Here is a 21078-nt window from a genome sequence, read left to right on the forward strand (position 1 = left end):
ACTATGCGAGAAGAAAATAGTCGGGCTCGTTCTGTCATGATCAATATCCGGATCCCAAACTCCGTTTAAGCATACGGGTGAATTGGGCTTCGCAGGGTCCCGTGGCTGCCTGGATGGCAGGACCGGTGCGTTGTCTCGCAGCCACGCAAGTCAATTGCGTCTGTTACGTCGGCTCCCATGGAGAAAAGACCACCACATATTGGGTGCCGTGACGGTAGCCTCGACCTGAGAGGCAAGTTGTTGCGCGTTAGGATTGTCGGCCCTAGAACGACCCAGGAAGACGAAGTGGTGGGCTTCCCATGTCACCTTATCGACTGACATTTTGTCTTAGACCCTCCAAACTTCCACGAAGGAGATAGGTTTCGTTAGCACAGAACGTGCCAATATATGTAGCCGGTGCGGCCTGTGGCGATAAATGCCAATATTCATCGTTCCCGTTGTAGAAACGCTTTACGTAGGTAGGTAAGCTTCCATGTATTGGGCTAAGTCTTACCGGGATACTGACCCGGGGGCGCAGAAAAGCTCGGACAGATCGAAGAAATATATTCACGTCCGGTTTACCAGCGCCGGTCAGCTCACGCTCGCAATTTCGACGAAGTACCTCAGATCTGTTATACAGCGCTAGCCTTCATATATCAAGTCACCGACGAGTGAATCGACGATAACATTGACGCCGCGACCCCACGTGACCCGCATCACCTTCTAGACGAAAAGCGAGTCGCGGGAGTTGAAGATGTGCGACGGCGGGATACCTGATTCATTGTTCAAGTAGTCACGCTTGATCCACCAGCGACGGTGATGTAGATCATGTAGCCCATATTCTGGACCAAGGTGGTTGTGGCCATGTCTAAGCCGTCAGGACCGTCACGGATTGAAATAGATCCCCCTAGCCAGGTGCGCACGGCGCGGTGCCGCCGCAGTGAAATTCTCTGTCCAGTATCTCGAGCACGCATCCAGACTGCACTCGCCGCCGTTTTGAAACGGCGGGACGCAGGAGTAAAAGCGCTGTCATCGACTTTGACACACTTAACATCACAACTGATGGCTATCATTGCTCTAGAAAAGTGAAAGGCTGTCGTCTCGTGCGTGTCGACGTACCTGCTCATGGCTTACATTTCTTTAGGGTTGAGACACACTACTTCGACCTCAATATCCACGAGCTCTTCCAAATGCATTCCGACCTTCCCCTCTAGTTCCAACAGCCACTGGAAAAATAATATGTCCATCACTCCGATTCGACTAATGGACAGCCACATCTGCTTCTCATCCTGCGGCCCTAGCCGTCGGGAAGTGGATCTAACCCGGAAACCGGGAACATATCCGCTGACGTACAACAAGTCAATCTTTCGACAGATTCTCAATTAGCATGTGATAGATACCAAATACGGGCTTAGTCCTGTGTCTTGACACTTCCGGCATCTCACGTCGAAGCCCATGTCTTTCAACCCTTGCATCAAATAAGAAACAGCCTCCTGCATTGTCTCCACTAAGAGGCAATAATTGATGCCTATGTCTACAATCAATATCACAGGGCAATTAGGTAATCTATCCTAGAAGCGATTAGCTTAGTTGAGTGTGGGCATATCTTGAGGCGTTCCGTGGCAACAACGCCCCTTTTGTCTTGATAAATCATATCGTTCGCTATGCTAGAGATCTGACACCCACAGACTCTGTGATACTTAAGCTATTCACTATTAATGCAGTGCTATATTGCTCGGTGTTTTAACTGAAATTTGGCCAGATGACGGATGCCAATGCCCAGAATCTTACTTGAATCCATCCCTTTGGTTGGCATGAGGCCACACTCCACTATAATTACACTAGTGCCAGTAGCCCCTGAGCTCCACGCTGCCACAGCACCACTGACATGCACAAAAGCTTACTTCTACTTCGTGATTGGTTAGACCCCTCTGACGATCACTGTACGTAGTAAGAGCCTCAACGCTCGCAGGTTCAACAGACCTGCGCTATCGCCAATGCAAACTTATTGGTTTGGTGGAAATTGTAGCCTTATGCCAACCAAAGAGATAAGCAAGTATTTGAAAATTGATCCGAAACTTTTGTTATAGGTACGAAAGAAATATGTCTAAGTAGGTAGTTATACAGTCTAACACCAAAAGCAACCATATTCTACATTCCGCTGCAGCCGTCTAATTGAAGTGAAAAAAATCCCGGTAACCTTTTTTCCTTCATGGATACTGAGTGGGCAATCCATGGTTATAACTGAAGACCTGGTTCGGATCCCAGGTTTTCTTTAAACTTGCCAGGCGGGGCAATTTGTCCTTTCCATAAATCTGCTCCACCTTCTCATCGCCGTGGGCATAGTTGACAAATACCGTGAGTTCTGGATATCCTGACACGGCGACGAACTCGCTGCGGAGCTCAAGCCCAAGCGCAATTGCGGCGTTTTCCGTGACACTGTCTCCGTCATCCCACAACATGTTGAAGTTTCTGTCAGACCGCGATCGAGTTAGCCTTCTTTGATCTAATGAATGAATACTTATCGTAACAATGAAATTGAAAACCAAACTTCTGGGGGAGGGGATTCTAACATGTATGTAGTCGTATCTCTCCAGGGGAACGCAGTCTCGCTCGCAGGCACAGCCGCCATGGCTTCGTTCGGGAAAAACTCAAACTGGAGGATGCTTCCGCGCGCGCCAGGGTATTTTGCGAAGAACTTGTCCATCTTTCCAAACGAGGCGTAGTACGTGGACGTCGAGTAGTTCTTCATGTTCCAGTTGTATAAGTTACGAGTTACGTTGCCTTGGCAGGCGAGATCGTTGACGCCTCCGAACAGACCACCTATAAGTTTATTCCACTTGAAGACTTTGATCTGAGTGGGTTCGAGATTGAGGTTAAAGATCGGTGCTAGGGCTTTACGACCTTCGTCTTCGTGGCCCTTGTACGCCCAATGCACCTGACCTTGCGTCTAGAGCTAGCATCAGCATCGCGACAACTTCGAATACAGATCTTCCGGTAAACATACCTTGTTCGTGGTACTGTTAAAATCGATAAGCATCATCGATGATAGTTTTGCGGGTAGAGGATTCATCGACTCCATTGTCTCGAAGTATTTAGAGATTTGTTGCGCCGAAATGAGGAACTCGGCGACGAAAACATCTCCACTGTCGGTCAGCGGGTGAACTTTATAAGTAGCCGACGTAACGATGCCGAAATTCGTTCCCGCTCCGCGAATAGCCCAGAAGAGATCAGGGTGCGAATTAGCCGACACATCAATGATATCCCCGCTGGCGGTGACCATGCGCGCGGAAACCAGCGCATCTGCGATTAGACCGTAGACTCCCTGGTATTGACCGATACCACCGCCAAGCGAAACGCCGATTAAGCTTGGACAAGGAGCACTGCCGGTTTCTGTTTCTAGTTAGAATCTTTAAAGAGTATCGACATGCCCGAGTTGAAGGGTCAAACTCACGAAGGTCAAAGCCGGCGTTATATAAGGGGTCGAAGATCTGGCCTACAGTAACCCCGGGCCCAACGGTGATCGTTTCAGCAGATTTGTCCAGCTTGATCGAATCGAAGTGGCTCAGGTCGATAGCTAGACCATCGTGAAGTTCTCCGAAAGTAGTGGAATATCCGTGACGTCCTCCAGTGGCGAGAAACGGGATCTTGCGCGATGTCGCCAGTTTCACCTGATATTCTGTTAGTTATCGGTAGTTCTTCGAAGTCAACCCAAATCCTCATCGACGTACAACTTTTACGAGGTCATCTTCCGTGCCCGGACTAATGGCCGCGCTATAAGTCGGGGCACTAAACGTAGTCCAACGCTCCGTAGCGTTGAAGAACTGCGAAGAGCCGGGATACGATATGATCGTTTTAGACGACCAATTCTGGCTAGTCAAGATAGGCCTAATATCGACTCGAGGATATATGCGGGAAGCATCCGTTACGCAAGACCAGAAAGAAAGCCAGAGCAGCGTAACCCACGCGGCAGGAGTTAAGGCAGGAAGATTCCCGCTCAAGCGCATGTTGCAAAGCATGTCGAATGGGTATGCAGCTTAGGAAGCTTGAACGACTATCGCAGAATTTGGTCTATGATACTTCTAAAGAAGAATAGACGATCCAGACAAGCGGTTGCAAGCTATTATATATCTGGGTAGGCACTTAGAACTCGCAACACCCCAAGCCACCGCTGAGGAACGATGCCGAATGCAAGACTACGGTCGATAGATCAGCGCAGCCCCAGCTGGACTTCTCCGTAGTCCTGAGCTATGTACGTGACTTGAATCGCTTTCGTTGTGTCGATAATTTATAGATAGAACTTGCTATGTCACAAAGGGGGGTTTCTTACGAATCTGCAAAGCTCCTCCAGCTGAAGGAAAAACGAGTCGTTTTAAACGACCGTGATCCCAACCATCACGCGACAATAAGGAGCATAGAAGCGATACTATGTCGAGCGCGGCGTACCATACGGCCGGGTAAGAGAGATGTAAGCTGACGAAGGAGCTACTATATATTAAAGGATATAATTAACCGTATCCCTTAAACCGGCGCAGACTACGGCCCCTAAGGACCACTAGCACCTGTCTAATTCTAGTTAGCCGGGTACCAGACTTCGCACGACCCCTGCGAGGATCACCGCGCAGCGCCTTGAGAGCCTCAGCGCTTACCGATCGAACGGGACAACTCCACCAAGTTATCGCCAGTATAGTTACAGATCTTATGGAGAATTCTAGTCTTACGAGAGTTTAAGGTTAAGGATTTTCGCTCTCGTAAATATATATGCGTTATTGTTTCTTCGTCGTACATAAAAGTTCCATAAACAAGAATTCGCTAAGACTTTCATATAGGAACGATTGTTTACACGAAGATTATTCCGATAACCACGTCCATATCTGCGACTGGAACACATTATCGTCATGGACTTTTTACGGCATTCTTCGTTTTGGTACCTATGAATAAGACGACGAAGGATCGGGTGGCAGTCTCGTTACACAGAATACCTACAGGATACAGCCGAGCTGAGCAAGCTCCTAACGCCACCATTCCGGCAAACTTCGCGCCGGCTCCCCCTTGCCGTGGTAATCGCCTCGCGCGGGTTCGTGTTGTGTGCCTTACCCCAACAATAGTTCTCCAGCTAGAGGACCCGACAACGTATTAGATCGTCCCCAGAACCCACACGGGCACTCAAAACGAGGGTGTTATGAAGATCGCGTCACTAGTTCGCTGATGGAGGGTTCGATATTCTACTATTGGCAATCCCGGAGATACCCCACCGCGCTGCGCAAGTCATTCTCGCGACGCCATGCCTGACATCATGGCCGGGCCCAATTTTGACATTGAGATCTCGTCGGGTGCCGGGAGATATTCTGAGAATCGCGTCGTCTTTCGTAAGCGGAGTTCATATCATTTAGACAACGGTGAACGTGTCCTGCTTGATTTCAAAGTAGACATTCAAATTGTCATCAGCGAATGTGCCTATTCGAGCTGCGACTAGGCGGTGGCGGAAGGTACCGAGACATGACGATCTAAGATGATAGGTGTGCCTTACAGCACCTTATAGCAGCGGAACAGTGGCGGACCAGTGGCGCACCAGAGAGTGCAGCCCGGATAGGCTTATTATCGGCGTAGCAGGTTTCTCTCGCGACGAAATTATCGTTATCGTCGTACAGGCGCTCGCAGAGTGCCGCATCGCTTGGCGAAAGCGTACAAGACTCGGGCGGAGAATCCGTGGCTCGCAGCGGGTGTGAAGAAAGCCACAGCTGCCAGCCACGCAATATATTAATGAAAGGGATTCCTCTACCATACGACAAGGTACATTTCGTTTTCGTGAATGACCGAACGACCGCCATCATACTAACAACGCCTCCGAAGGACGATCTCGTCTCGTGCCGTAATGATTCCTCACCAGCTTACGCTATTAATGCATTGCAACCTAGGCGAGACCATGCCTCGAGGGAAGCGGCCCCATAGTACGGGATGACCCGGCGCGCGATCGTCTACCTTTCCGACAAGAATATGCCATCTACAGTCTCAGAGACGTGGATGAATATATTACCTATGTGCATGATGCGTTGTTGATGTAGGTATTGCACGTCGGAGAAGTCAGTATTTCTTCCGCTGTGCCGCGTAATCCTTCCGTCCGTATAGCTCCTAGCAGCCACCACAATCTCCGGAGATTAAGTGTAACTCCAAAGTTCGGTGGCGTGGTCACGACCTTAGCAGAAATGCAATATGATACCAATTCTGACTAGTAAACTAAACGCCTTCAGGAATATTCTACGTACCTAGGTGCTAGGTTCTTCACATCTCGTTTATGATATCCCTAGCATCAGCGGAAGAAAGCTTATCCAGTGTCGTAGCGTCGCTTTGCAATAAAAGCCTTCAAGTTTGTATACGACTGGCACCACACTGAGGCATTTACACCAGTCTCGGGCCTAGAATCGAAGCTTAGCGGGCCCTACTTGCGGCCAGACCAACACGTCCTCGACAGCCCTTGCTTCTGCTCACCCAGAGCACCAACGACGTGCACCCTTGCTTCGACCCTAGCAGGGTATGCCCTGCCGAGCAAGAATAGTTGGCTAGCGACGACGGAACGGGCAATGTTGTAAGTCTCACGAGCAAGATCCGACACGCTACCAACGAAGACACGCTTCGCTAGCTCCGCCAGGAACAATCGCCCGAGAAGTTTCGTTGTCGCATAGCAGTTCCGGTATCCTATGATGAGCGTCTAAGTCTAAGTGACGTGCATACTATGAAGGTCATGCACATTAGCGCGTACTAGCTGATCCATAAGGCGTCCGGAGTATCCTTTTAGAGGAGGGTAGCTAGAGCTCTGCGTGACAAAGATCTCCGGTATTCTAGAGAGACTAGGAGGTCATGTCAAATGATTTAAGGAAGATTACGCTAGGGCCGGTTCCGGTTGCCAGACATTGAGTCTATTGGTGGGACTAGTAGCTATGGGTACAGTAGGACGGAGTTCGGCCCTCGAGAGACCGTGGAAGATCGCGGAAGGTCCCGGGGCAACCTGTTAGTAGCAACCTCGAGCAGAATAGATATAGGGCTTTTCTCATGTCTATACGGTAAGGCTTAGGCGAGAGTTTAGAGCTCCTCCCATACAGCGTCGTTGTTTCCCTTTTCTTAATCCCGCCTTTGACACCGGTCCTCTTCTCATTGATAATGGGTAATAATAAAATCGCGAGAACGTTAGATACGTAATTTATTTGTACGCATTCTTCGTAGCGAGCCGAGCCGAAAGACCACGATGCCATATACACATTAGCGTTAAGGACAGCTGCATCGAGGTTCTCAAAGCCCTTGCCAGATCCTCAAAGGTACCTAGTGACGGAGTCGTTGGATGACATGTCCAATGTCATAATCTGAATGGCTTCAGGTGGAAGATCGCCACCGCTGGATAGTTCCTGGCGGGCTATTTCGCCTCTGCCCCTCATCGTGGACAGTCAAATAACGTAATCACAGGTCTAGAGACTGACGTGCGATTTCTAACACCATGACACCATTGTACCATGGACAATGGCTGTTTAAACGCCTACGTATATGTCGGTGCGGAATGCGGGCTGGAGTATGACAAAAGGTTGTCGGTAGCAAGAATGGAATCAGCTCGCCCCTTTCTCCGGCGAGATATCAATATTCGTGGCCATTCTAATCGTGAGCTTGACCCCTGAGGATGTTGAGAGACGTGATATATAAGATCAGACATTGGAAATAATAAAGAGTAATTTATCAAGCAGCACCATGTTGGAAGGAGTGTAAGCCAATGCCTTTGTCGTCGGTAGAGCTCGGGGAAGTAAGTCAGTAGAAGACTTTCAGTGAAACTCTTTCATTGTTCATTATTAATATTCTCGGTCTATACGAACTGGTTATATATCGCGGATAAACATTTAGGGGTAATATCGGTTATTATTGGGACTGGTTAATAACAACCCAGTATAATTAGGTACTTATCTTGTCCTCACAGTGAATATTCTAACCCTGCTGCAAAATATCCAATTTTGCTGTTAGATGAACCAGTTCAACCATGTTGGTCTTAGGGATTGCCATCTATTTTCCAGAGGCATAACACCGTTCTAAATCATAGCCTAAATGATACACTACAGTTTCTCCTTTCCGGTGGATGCTCTATGCAGACATCCGGCTGCCGCACCTTAGCTAATGTCAGAAACTCGGCTAATGGGTATTGACTGAGTTGTGTGTGTCCAATAATTGTCACGTAAAAGTACTCCGTGTTCAATGGCGGTCTACTACACGACACTCGCGATCACAACGTCAGAACATATATGAGTTTGGAAATCGACGCGCAACGTCGTAGAGAGCCGATTAACCTGGGGGATAATTCGATAAAGCGAGAGAAAGTGAGTACGAGTTATCTTTAGTTGTATCGAAGAACGTGGATTGGTGGACAATAGAAGTGGGCTCCGGGTCATCGAACAAGACCCCAGGACGTTGAATGGGTAATATGAAGCCCATCGTATTTATAAAGTCTGAGTGGTGGTAACGATGAACCCTTAAACCGCATTGTCGAAAGCGCATTCGTGGTCTCCATGGGCAGCCCCAACAGCAGCAAGGAGAGCCCATCGATAGGGTGGAATTATGAGGTTCTAGGCTAAGAAATCTGGATCTATAATCCTGAGAAGTAAATTGCCGTTGGGAACTCGCGTAACATTTTATAGAACTCTACCATGCGATTATCGATACCTTTCGCATTCAAAGATTACTTGAGGTCAGGCCCTAAGAGCGATGCTAAGCAGACAGGTTCGTCTTCCTGTTTGGTCGTCCACCGGTTCTGTACGGCCCGTATGACTTTCTGGAATTTCTTCGAGAGAGGGATTGCTAACTGCATGCACCGAAGGTATCCGGCCTTCTATAAACGTCGCAGATGTATCTCGTACAACAGGTCAGCTTTGTATCTTAGTCGAGCCTAAAGTTGGAGATAGTTTCGGGGGTGAAGACACTTCAAGATAAGGCTCATCCTGAAAGTATCGGGATAGGCGATTCCAATATGCCAGCCCATTTGCCATCAGGAAGTGCAGTACACTGGATCCTCGAATATCAATCGCGAGTGAAGCTTGGAACTCCCGGAGTCGCTTAAGCTACCCGTTGCATAACATTCTGATGCAAAGCTCAAGGAAGGGTGCCTTTCTAGACTCGAAACGACATAGTTCTCTATCAACCACAAGCACAGCCATCGCTTCGGTGTAAGTCCGTGCTAGTACTAGTTTCGTTGCCTCTCGACACTGGTTCAACTTCGGAATTACTGGTATACAGAGAATATCCATCCATGGTTGCCTCAGGGTTGCTCTCATTGAGGATGAAGGCACCACGAAAGTACCTGTTAGGTTATATAGACGACAAATTTGGTAGTCTAGGAGTGGTTTGTCAGAAGGGTTACCTAGACCATCGGCCCCTGAGACCTTTATCAAGAAGCTCCGAAATCTACGTGATGCCGAGGTTCAGAACTTACAGACGTGGCTAATAGTATAGTTGAATCCTCTCCCACCACCAACCGAAAGCTGCAGGCCATTTCATAGGTATGTTTATGCTTAGGGCCATTTCTTTTTCGAAAAAGCACCTATCAATATTCGGCTGGACAGATATAACTCATCGGTGCAGTTGTCTTCCACATGAAGGGTCCTATAAGACTGCTCGTCCACCTGGTAGGCCATACATCTCGAATCAATAGGTTAGTTATGATGCTTGTATGTGTACGGACGGTCTACATAATAAACAGCGGCGAAGATATCGAAACTTTGCAAGAGACGGTGTGCCTCACTGACACCACCCATCCTCCAATAATTGTTTGTTACGACAGTAATCATGCTAGTCTTGCCTTTAGGTCCCCAGGGCAGCGGTGATTGTCGCGGTGAACGACCCGCCCATTGCGACCCGGATGATTTGAAAACCCAGAGAAGTCGGACGTCGACCCAAGCCCACTTTGAAAGGGATGAATTTGGGTGAGTATCTTCAAATCGATACCTATACGTGTTGATCCGGCTTCTCTTTTCTAGTTCAGTAGGACTAGCTTGAGGCGATACACATCAAACGAATCTTTTTTTGTCTTAAAAATAAACGCGTATACTTTTGAGATATTGAATCTTGATCGCTTCGTCCACTTCAAACTCCTTTTCCCTAGAAGTAATAACGACGTTAAATCCTTTCCCGTAAAAAAACAGATCCCGCGCTAAGCCCCTTTAACTCCGCCTCAGCCTAACCTACCAGTACAAGCACACCCCCTTTTCCATTCCCTTTTTTGAGATAAAATCCTTTCGTAGGTATATAAATATTAAACCCTTCCGTAAGATTGCTTTCTATATGAAAAGTTACCTTCTTAAGGAGTCGGATACCTTCAAACCTGTGTCAATTCAAAACTCATCTCGTTAAGACCTGAGTGCTAGGCAGAAATATGGTCGCGCAACCATCCTCAAAGCTCTGGCGTATCGGAGATTTTAATTTTTTAACGTATCACATCTGTTAACAGTATCATGCTAGAATCTTTAAAATTAACTCACTGACTTAACGAATGGTCAATCTTGGGCGTAAGCGATGCAAGGCGAATATTTTTTACCATGATGCATTCTCGTCTGTTCAAACCTTCGGTCTGGCTAGGGTTCCCTCATGATGGCTACGATGTTGTCCCTTTCAATCAATATCTCGACATTCGAAATCTAGATAACAGTCAGCTTGATACGTGTGTTCGTGATGCTGCCGGATTGCAAAGCCTACTCACCTTCGGCTTTTTGGAAGCCGCAGTTGAGAAACAAATCCCCGAGGGTACGTTGACGAGAAACATCGCGTCTGGCGGCCGTATCATCAGTACGGATGGCTTGGGTGAAATAATTAAGGACTGGATTCAACGGATCCGGGAATGTAAAGGCGACCGCAAAGCCTGGTTCGAAAGGGTTCATCGCACACTTAAACAAGCCAATCTTCTCTTAACCGAGCTGGTGAAACAAAAGTTCGTAATTTTCGAGCCTCTCGGAGAGAATGCGCCTTCCACAGTCTGCCTTATCGCCATCATTGGCGAAGCGTTGGTAAATGCGAAGATGGCATTTCCGAAGGAGGTGCCTCGAGAGGGCTTCTCATGGACAATGATTTGGATTCCTCCCTACAGAACCTTGCTACAGGAGGACATGATCGCTCAGGGGTGGTGCCCCTCCGTGGTCAACTATCTCATCGGCACCGTATCGGTCTCATCATTGGAGCACGCCGTATCGTGCGGGCCAACGAGAGATGATAGTGACCATCGCGGGTGCTCGTCGCAATCATGTGCCAGGTATATCGTGGATGTTAAAACATACACCCCTCACCACACCTCACCCGCTTGCCTATCCTTACTAGGCCGACTCCAAAATACGTGTCATAATGTCTCCATCAACCTAGCCGAGGTCAAAAGCCTACTAGTCGCGGGCCACGTGCCAGTTGTTAATCTAAACCCAGTGGAAGGTGGAAGCCGCTACAGGTTGAGCGTGAGCAAGGGCAGCGACACACAATATATCGCCATCTCGCATATTTAGGCGGACGGGCTCGGCAGCACAACAGAAGACGGGCTGCCAATCTGCCAGATTAGACGACTCTCCAAGCTAATCGAGCCCGGAACTCCGTTCTGGATCGACTCGCTATGCGTTCCCGGTGACGATACCATCCGCAAAAAGGCTATCAGCATGATGGCTCAGACATATAGCCAAGCTAAGGCCGTGCTGGTACTGGATAGAACTATACAGCTGTGCGATTCAACACAATATAAGGGTAAAAAGATTCTTCGCGTTCTCACTTCAGGTTGGATGCAACGACTCTGGACATTACAGGAAGCTGTGCTGTCCAAGGTCCTCCTTCTGGTCTTTTCTGATGCACGAATCCCGTTGCGCAGTCTAATTCCATCAATCAGCGACATACTACTATACCCATACTTGACCGATTTGGCGGGCGAACTATTTCGTTTAACCAAGATGGCAGATCATAGGATATACACCATCGGTGACGTTGCCCGGTCGCTTCGATGGAGAACTACGAATCGCCCGGCGGACGAAACCTTGGCAATAGCAAGTTTGTTGGGCGTCCAGCCTTCTATCCTCGTCGATCTGAATCCGGAGCATCGAATGACGCGTCTTATCAAGGAGCTGGGGAAAATACCAAGCAATGTTCTGTTTTTGACAGGTGATAAAATACAGATCCCCGGATTTCGGTGGCTGCCAATCTCTTTCATGACTGCCCATAGCGGAAGTTCCGGCGGATCTATGTTATCCACCGGCGCCTCCGACGCCCTCGTGACTCCTCGCGGTCTCAAGGCTACTTATTATGCTCTCATATTCCCAAAGAAAATACTCGAAGCAGGCAAGCCCTGGGAACTGATAGATTCCAAGAGCGGCGAATCCTACCAAGTAACTGATCTGTCGTCCTCTAAAGATCCTTACGAATGCGACACTTTTGCTTCCAAGTAGTATCTTCGTTGCAAGCGCTTGTGTAGCTGTATCAACCGTGGGCCACTCGGCCGAGGGGGATGGACTGTTTGTTGTTTACACAGAGTACCAACGAAGATTAATTCTGACCAAGAAGGATGTGAATGAGAAAAGGGCAAGCAAAGGGTCGGATGTCATTTCATTGTCTGGACGTCTTTGTGTATGCGTGGGGTGATACCTGCAATCAACCTGCATTTCGATTGAACTGCAATTGAAGCTATCGTTGAAAAAGTCAGTAAATTGCATATCGGAAGTACCTATATCCTGTCTGCCGCCATCTTATCCCTTTTCGTCACCACCCCGCCCCTTTTGTACCGAAAACAACGATAATAACTTCGACGTGTGTGTCCCTGATGTAAAAGCCGCCTGAGCCTATCTTAATGATGAATCCAGATTTCTGACCTAGGGCAATGCCTAATAAAATGCAGACTACTTCGACAATAGCCTCTATCTGGATAAATATCCGGCCACCACTCGTTCTGGTTCAGGATGTCGATCGTGGCGATGGGCTCGTTCGTCTCTGACTCGGTGCGCAGCACCTCTGGCTCGTACAAGGGGACCAGCACGAAGGTGAGCTACGTCAGCGCGCAGAACCTGGCTGCCATCTTATACCCGAGTATCAACAAGTACCCGGCGGTCCACCCGATCCCACCGATGATCACAGTGGTGGAGCTGGACATCCACACGGTCCTGGGCCTGCCCACGGACGTCGACGCGTGCACGAGGTACGAGTGGAAGGTCTACCCGAAGGACACCTTGTACTCGTACATAAAGGAGACCAGTATCGGGTCGATGACGAGAGCACCCGTGGATCACACACTCGAAGATCTCACAAAGACGTTCACCCCAATGGTCAACAGCCTATTCAGCAACAGGGGGTCCATCCCTGCCGGCTACACGCCCAGGCCTATGCCCGAGGGGCAACGACTCGAGGTCGGTCGTGACCAACGACGACAACGGGACACCCGCCACCGGCAAAATCAACGATAAGAGCTTCTACGTCAGCAAGAACTCCATCCTCACGCAGATGGACGACCCACCGGCAAATCTAGGTTGCGGCAGGTCATCGTTTTGGAGAACATAATAAACAGGCTGGAGAACATCGTCGAATCGTTCAAGAGTAGGGAGAAGGCCATCGTCAAGATGTGCATAATGCTCGAGACCATGGTCGAGAAGGAGCCGGTCACCGACGGAGAGATGATCGAATTGAACAAGGCTGTCAAGATCAGGTTCCCGGAGGAGTTCGTCCAGTTTGAGGAAGCCACGGCGGTCGTCACGGCGAAGCCCGCGCTGATAGAAGGGAATACGGGGATGATCAAGGGCACGATCCAGCCTTCGGCGCCGTTGATATGTACCTAGGCACTACGGATGGCCATGAAGGACATATCGACGAGCAGATAATGACGGGCAGGAGCTCGGGCGTGGCCAGGGCGAGGTACCCGCGGACCACACAAGGACGCCCATGAGCGGTACCACGGGCATATTCGCCGGGTCGGCAATTACTAGCGCGGTGACGGACGTCAGCATATTCAAGGGCGCTGCCATCGATATGTCCAAGGGCCTGGTCGAGACCCAGCCGGATGAGGTGATCACCACGATCCAGTAGGACCTGTTCGACGACCCGTCACCTAGGACGCAACTTTCATAAAGATCGCGGACGGGTCGAGGCCGGAGCACAAGTCGGTCGGGGCCATAGGTGATGGACCTGATAAACCCGATCACCAGGAGCAACCTGGTCGAGGTATGGAGCATGATCAAGAGCATCTGCACCGATTACAGCAGCCTGTGGGACTTTTTCAGGGTCGGCATGATGACATAGACAGTCACCGGGCTTTTGTATAACTCCAAGGGCAACCCAGCGAGCGTCCACAAGACTACCACCGCCACCACTAAAACCCCCCGATGCTAATTTCGATGAAATCAACCGCCTCCATATAATACAAGCTGGTGGTCGTGTCAGTTGTGAGTCTAGTCTATTCCGCGTATGAGACGGTGCCAGTCGATGGGAAGAGAAAGGGGGCAAGAATGGAGTCAGAAAAGTGGCCCATGTGCTAACCTTACTATATTACTTATACTGTGTCTCAATTTATTCCCTGAGTTGCATGATCATTACTCATTGGACGCTATAACTGTATAAGGTACTTACAAGGGTAAAGTAGAGGATAGTTTAGGTCATAGTGCCTTACAGTAGCATTGGCAAATGGGTCACTTTTTTTGATATCATAATGCTCTGCTTGTTTTACTATACTATTGAATACAGGACTACCGCAGGGAAAATCCCTGCACCTATTCACGACAGACTTCAAAGAACCTTGGAGAGGCTGACAGCGAGTGTCGGATTTCAAGTTGGAGCCTCGGTCGACGTTTTCCTGGGCCCCTAGTTTCATTGATCGTAACTATGACTTCGTGAAGCTACTAGTGGTTGATCATGCGACTAGATCTATGAGCATGGCGCCTAGCTAACCAGACATTGGATAAACATGGCTTTACTGTGAGAAGCGGGGTCGTTGGGGGTTGTCTTGGGTCCAAAGGGGTTCGAATCACATTCGGATTACATGCGTTCGAAGAAAGGCCAGGCTGAGATTGAATCGGTCCATCAGCTTTTGGAGGCATATAAAGCGATTGCAACGGATTTCCGTATGAGAGATTGTGCTAAGTAATCCTAAACCGCGTATATAAGGGGGTGTCACATACCTATCGAGATATCTCCCTAATATTATCAAACAGCCTCATGAACTTGTGATGACAAGAAATTATCATCCCTCTAACGTTCCTAATTACGTCATCCTCTCTCATATTTGGGATCTAACAGTGAGGAAGTTGATTATCGGGACATCTCTAAGGGCCCGTGGCAGAAGTAAAGCTGGGTACCGCAAACTCGAGTTTCGTGGCGCACAAGCTATCAATGACGAATTGCGGTGCTTCTGGGTAGACAATTGCTGTATTGACAAGTCGAACAATTCCGGACTCACCAAATCAATTCCATGTATGAATGGTATATTATCAAGCAGCCCAATGCTACGTGTATTTGGAGGACGTTGCGGTAGAGACTCGTGTGGTAGGCAGTCTAGGGACTGGGAGTATGCTTTTCGAAATAGTAGATGGTTTACTAGGGCTTAAACGCTGCGGGAGCTTCTTGCGCCGGAGAATGTAACTTCTCATTAAACGGCATACGCTTAGGGAACAAGAGAGGATCGCTAGAGAGTATAATCCATAAAATTACTGGCATCCACAAAGAAACGCACTACTTAGAGCCCCCGAATCTAGTTTCAGCATTGACGAACGACGAGCCTAGTCTCGACGTCAACAGACAGCTGAGGAAGAAGACATTGTATCCACACAGCTGGTATTTGAAGTCTTAACGTACAGCCACCATCATACCTGGAACGGATCCTGATCGTGGACCCCGCTATACTGTCTGTCACTCGTCAACCAGCCAATTCGCACGTCACCGACACCTCAGGGGACGTGTTCAAAAGAAGTCTTCGTTGCGCGGAAGAATGGCAACCCAAGCTTTGGCAACCCCCCACGCATACCAGAGGAGCCTGCCGAAGTGACCGGCTTCCCCTGATGACGAGATTGCGTCGATGAGCCTCTATTTAGGTACTTAGGCACTCCATAAGTAATCCCTCAAAGTAAACACCATCTTCATCTTTCGATGCGGATTTGATTCAACCGACTCAGAACAAGACGATACATCTCCTTTCACTTCTCTACCCTTCTTCCTACTTTTATGGAAGATTTAACTAATTTGAAGTAAAAGGGGGTAGACGAAAGGGCAGTCGGGGTAAGAAGAATAGAAAAAGTGTGATCAAAATCGTCCCGATCGCAGCCCCGACACCACTGCCTCTATACGCAGCGGTCTAAGTCGGGATCGCGAAAACCGCGCCCCCGATCGGAAAAATGAAATAAGGTCAAAACTTATTTTCCATTTTTCAATCATCAAGACTGCTGGCCTGCATATAAAAGCCTCTTAATGCAGACACGCGCCGAGTATACTCGAGGTAACCGGACCAGCCGAAAAGGAGTTGGTGAGATGAGCGGATGGATACGGACACTAGGCTTGTCTAATCATGGCACGTTGCAGATTCTGCCGTACAGAAGAAACCTGTCTTCCGTATCCCAGTGAGTAGCGATGCTATGGCCGACTGGACGGATAGGCCCGTTTTCGTCCCCCTGACCATGATATCTCTTTGGTTGGCATAAGACTACAGTCTCCACAAAACCGGTAACTGTACATCAGCGATAGCGCAGGCCCTTAAAGCCTGTGAGTGTTGAGGCTTTCATAGTGATCTTCGGAAGTGTTTAACTAATTAGAAGTAAGATTTTGTGGAACTCAGGGGTTGCTGGAAGTACAGTTACTGATCGTGGTGGAGCTGTAGTCTTATGCCAACCAAAGAGATACCCCACGCGCTGTGGTCGGCCGCGGTCGTGATCGGCATGATACTCCTGACATACCCGCGAGCCGTGCAGAGCGGCCACTCAAGCATCGTCACGTTACCATCAAACCTCCCATTACAGCAGCGACGGATCAGACGTCTAGGCCGTCAAGAACGTGCTTGTGAGCTCTATGCGCGAAAACATCGTGTTAATATCAAGGTTTAGAGTTTCGGTGTCCATCCCGCAGAGTCAATAACGACAAGGAATGCAGCTTAGTTCTCAGGGTCAACGTCAACAGCCCAGTGTCGCCCGCGCTATACGGGAAGCCCGGATAAGCCATTGCCGAACGGCGGCGCGGGCGAGAGGGACGCGAAGGCGTTTATACTTTGATTTATCAAATACTCCATCATTTAATTTCTTTACTATTTATAAATTCTATGTGGTCCCTTTCCTAGTAATCTTCAGAAACGCAAAATCACACCAACCCACTGCCGTATTTGAATTATCCGATGATCCGCGGAGGCTCGTCAGCTCCGGTGAGTACGAGATTGCCATGGTCAAGAGGGCCAATGGCATCTCGTCGAACACCCACTGCATCGTCGCTAAGAAGATAGTCGCCTCCAAGAACGAGTGCGAGCTCGAGGCCGTCTTCATCGCGGCCTGCACTGTCGCCAACGCGAAGCCCCAGGCGTACCCCTTAATCGCGGGTTTCGAACCCAACGCGTCGACCCTGCACTACGGCGCCAACAACGAGTCGCTGATCGGCCGACAACTCGTGGTGCTCGACGCTGGAGCAGATTGATCGTGCTACGCCATCAGGGTCTAATGCGAAGCGAGGGGATCGTTCCAGAATCGACAGGGCCTCGTATCAGGCTTTAAGGGCCGAAGATGTTGGTCTCCATGATACGCTGAACCTCCTCTTCTTTGGTCTAATGCACATTATGTCATCACGCGCATCCTTAAAGTGGTGTAGGTCATGAGAGACCGAATATCCCCAACGCGCCATCTTCGTCATTGTCGAAGTGGGCGTCGGACTCCATTCCCTCCGTACCTTATTCGGTCTGGATCTTAATCTTCTTTATAGCCTTCATCGACCACGGTTTTGGAGCCGGCGAAGATGAGCTGCGGATCTATTGCCACCGATGTGCGCCTGCGCATCTTGTCCGCCAGCCCGCTCACAGGAAAGGCTCTAAAGACCTCAACAGACTAGGTGGATGGGTAGAATTGCTAATATTACATACAAGGAGAACTATCGGCCAAGACAGACAGATGCATCGCCAAACAACCGGCCGTTACGATAAGAGAAAAAATCGGCATACCGGCCCAGGTCTGAGAGTTCCTTGTTGATTCGCTTCAACGCCAATGCGAAGTTATGCGCATGGCAGCGCGCCTTGTGTCTGATGAATGGTCTTCCAGAACTATGCCATGCTGTCTAATTCGAGTACCTTCATTCTAAAGATAATGACTTCAAGTATACATACTAGTAATACAAGCCTTGTATTCAACGAACAGAGAAAAAAAGAAAGAAATCAAAAAAGACTAGAACTCAACTTCGAAAGCTTAAAGAAGAAAAGTAAACCAAGCTTAACCTTTTTTCCTTTCTTCTCTCGTAACTGATACAAACCATGCTAAGGCCTGTCACCAGGGGAGGCAGCGTCCTGGACCGGTCGATTCCGACATACCGAGTTGTAGTAGGTATGAAGGAGTTGTATGTAGTATGAAGGAGATTTTATTCCTGGGGAAAAGCGGAAGGCGTCCCCTGGCGCGATAGGCCTCGCCTTGACCGACGGAGCTCCCACTTTTAATGGTGTAGACCATAACTAATTCATCCGCGTCGCAAGGCGCGGTTGGGCGCGTCACAGAGCAAGCAAGAGTAGCAGGTAGGATAGCCAATGAGATATTTAGAGGGTATTTGTGGCATCGGATTATACGATACCTCAGAGCTAAGCGATCAGCCAGGGGGTTCTCAAGAGAAGCTCTAATGGTGGCTGGGGAAAGGGAAGAAGACAGAACGAATAGAGTACTCTGTAAATAACGAGAGGGAGCGGCTATAGAACGTAGGCCTTAGGGATGACTCGTAGCTAAGTTCCGTAGCGGTTCAAGAGGACACCTGAGGTCAGGGCGGCGGTGCTCGAAGACGCGAATCATTAAAGACGATCGTTTTCTCGAAATCTGCTAGCTAAAAAAAGGGGTATAATGCAATGCGATGAACTAGAACTCCTCGACGGTTCTAGAATTTAGGCCACATGTCTGGCTGAAATGGTAGTCGTATTTCTGGAGCTTAATCACATTCTACGTTCTATTTGTCATGGCTCGATGACCTCTTCGATAAGCTTGTCGTCGGAACTGGTATTGTAGCAGTTAACCCTATCCCTAACCCTTACTCTCCTCGAGTATGATTTCAAGTATCTAGAAGTCAGCGCAGCAAATCACGCAGTAGGCTAGCAACTGCCTGTAACTCAGATTGGTGTCCACGATCTACTTAACAGCGAAGTTGATGTGAAGAGAACGTAACGGACACTCAGCCAAGACGATGTTCCATGTATATTTCCCAAAATTCTTGTTGAGGCCCTTACCATTCGACGACGACGAGGTACCAATTTTATCGCTATCCGTGGAGCTGGGGCTGGCCGGCGCGAAGTACGTGTTTGCGCAAGACGTGATTGAGCATTTCGCAGATTCACCTTTCCAAATACGAATTCCCGAGACAACGGCATGTCGAACAGACCTGAGACGTCTGCAACAGCTCTATCTTCCAGGTTACAGAACGTATTTGTTGTATCTACCCGCCGCGCCGTAAGATCCAGCTTTAGATCAGATTACCATGTTCATATTTGACGCCTTCTCCGACTGCGCGTGCTCCTTCTTCATCATGCGGATATGTTTCGTTCCAGGCTGCCCACCCTCATTGATTAGGTTGCTGCCAGAGACTCTTTGTTGCTGAAGTCGTCGGGTTTAGCGTTCGCATAGATGAAGCGCTCCTCTATCTGGAGAAATGGTTGCTCCCAGAGTAGTTCTTTCCACAAGAGATTGGAAAACACTGGCACGGCAAAGACAAGGATTCGAAGAGGGCGCAGTCCATCCGAAAGAGTTGTCTGGGTTGTCTGCGAGGAATGCGGCAGGGGAGATCGTCACCTACATGCTACTCTCACTCACTCTATGACGGGCATACTCGTCGAGGACGACTTCTCACTCAACGGATCTCCCGGAGAGAGGCGGCAAGAATTGGACTCCGGTTCCAAATGACAATGTCAACACCATGGCCTCGGACCTTACATCCTAAGTGTTCCGATTCGGGGAAGCTGACGAATCTTGTTCAGCTTGCGCGTCATGTTGTGCATCGTGAGAGTCTCAAGACTACGAGCCTCAAGGTGGTATCTACCGTCGACTTTAATTCGTCCCAGAAACCTCCTTTGATACGTGGTATAACATCGACGGCTTCAAATACGTTGAGCACGGCATTGCTTCTATCAGTGACGGGTACGGCGAAAATCTTGTGTACCCCAATGTACCACCATGAGGTTAATCATAGAGACTGAATCGATCATCTTAGCTGTGGCAAGGTTCTTGTACGTTCCCAGTCCGATCTCCCGCACCATCTGCTTCAAGATCATGGTATAATCTTCGTATGCTAACCCTCTGCGAGGTCACAGCACGTCGGTCTTTTGGTCTAGCCGTGCCGAAGAAGGCGGGCTTAATATTGAGGAAACGAGCGATTTGGTTGATCGCCTCGGTAGCATCGGTCTATGAGTACATAAAATATACCTGTATTACACAGCATATCGACTCTCCTCACGATAGCTGTATGGCGCAAGTAAGCGCCTAGTTCCGCAGCGAGCTCAGATGACGGTAGTAGCGGCAGCAATGTGCTAAACAAGAAGCGCGAGAAGGGCCACGCGAACGGCGCTGGCGATTCACAATTTCCTAGCACACCACATTCAGGCACGTCAGGCATAACGTACGAACGTACATCAACATGCACGGCATCATACTCAAAGACTAGCAGTGTGAACTATGACTATAGTGTTTGTGATAGACACAGAGACTGTTTATGGACTCTATTCAGATGTATATCTTTTATAGTTTTTGGGCGGCGTACTTTTCAATATTTTGAAATGTAGACTATTCATCGTTTGGGCGTTTCGGGTACGACCGTGTTGATAGGATCATCTGTCCACTTCCGGCTATCAAGTGCTCAGCCGCCTTCTCGCCCGCGGTCTTGTTATCCTAGGCGTGCGGCGACGATGACGAAGACGAGGAAGCGGGC

The 21078-nt window shown here is 49.0% G+C and overlaps 6 protein-coding genes across 6 annotated transcripts; 3 read left to right on the forward strand and 3 right to left on the reverse strand.

The window, feature by feature from the left end:
* Positions 1 to 764: 764 nt before the first annotated feature.
* Positions 765 to 1478, reverse strand: F4807DRAFT_458346 (uncharacterized protein; the record flags this gene model as incomplete). Its single annotated transcript, XM_048001195.1, has 3 exons — positions 765 to 1056; positions 1114 to 1343; positions 1425 to 1478. 3 exons carry the CDS (start codon positions 1476 to 1478, stop codon positions 765 to 767), a joined length of 576 nt encoding a protein of 191 aa, XP_047856663.1.
* Positions 1479 to 1667: 189 nt separating this feature from the next.
* F4807DRAFT_417681 (FAD-binding domain-containing protein) lies at positions 1668 to 4546 on the reverse strand. The gene is made up of 5 exons (XM_047997262.1): positions 3711 to 4546; positions 3434 to 3650; positions 2987 to 3372; positions 2553 to 2929; positions 1668 to 2451 (listed from the first exon to the last, which is right to left on the reverse strand). Exons 1-5 carry the CDS (start codon positions 3996 to 3998, stop codon positions 2190 to 2192), a joined length of 1530 nt encoding a protein of 509 aa, XP_047856664.1. The 5' UTR covers positions 3999 to 4546; the 3' UTR covers positions 1668 to 2189.
* Positions 4547 to 10541: 5995 nt separating this feature from the next.
* F4807DRAFT_458348 (uncharacterized protein) lies at positions 10542 to 12413 on the forward strand (the record flags this gene model as incomplete). Its single annotated transcript, XM_048001196.1, has 2 exons — positions 10542 to 11441; positions 11490 to 12413. The coding sequence occupies 2 exons, from the start codon at positions 10542 to 10544 to the stop codon at positions 12411 to 12413; spliced, it is 1824 nt and encodes a 607-aa protein (XP_047856665.1).
* Positions 12414 to 12920: 507 nt separating this feature from the next.
* Positions 12921 to 14037, forward strand: F4807DRAFT_458349 (uncharacterized protein; the record flags this gene model as incomplete). The annotated part of the gene is made up of 3 exons (XM_048001197.1): positions 12921 to 13364; positions 13437 to 13782; positions 13829 to 14037. The coding sequence occupies 3 exons, from the start codon at positions 12921 to 12923 to the stop codon at positions 14035 to 14037; spliced, it is 999 nt and encodes a 332-aa protein (XP_047856666.1).
* Positions 14038 to 16910: 2873 nt separating this feature from the next.
* F4807DRAFT_389212 (uncharacterized protein) lies at positions 16911 to 17924 on the forward strand. The gene has a single exon (XM_047995881.1). It carries the CDS (start codon positions 17077 to 17079, stop codon positions 17611 to 17613), a length of 537 nt encoding a protein of 178 aa, XP_047856667.1. The 5' UTR covers positions 16911 to 17076; the 3' UTR covers positions 17614 to 17924.
* Positions 17925 to 20360: 2436 nt separating this feature from the next.
* F4807DRAFT_472915 (uncharacterized protein) lies at positions 20361 to 20766 on the reverse strand (the record flags this gene model as incomplete). Its single annotated transcript, XM_048003053.1, has 2 exons — positions 20361 to 20555; positions 20608 to 20766. 2 exons carry the CDS (start codon positions 20764 to 20766, stop codon positions 20361 to 20363), a joined length of 354 nt encoding a protein of 117 aa, XP_047856668.1.
* Between the last annotated feature and the right edge of the window lie 312 nt (positions 20767 to 21078).

Source organism: Annulohypoxylon truncatum, assembly GCF_022578515.1.
Source record: "Annulohypoxylon truncatum strain CBS 140777 unplaced genomic scaffold F4807scaffold_8, whole genome shotgun sequence".
Lineage (NCBI taxonomy): Eukaryota > Fungi > Ascomycota > Sordariomycetes > Xylariales > Hypoxylaceae > Annulohypoxylon > Annulohypoxylon truncatum.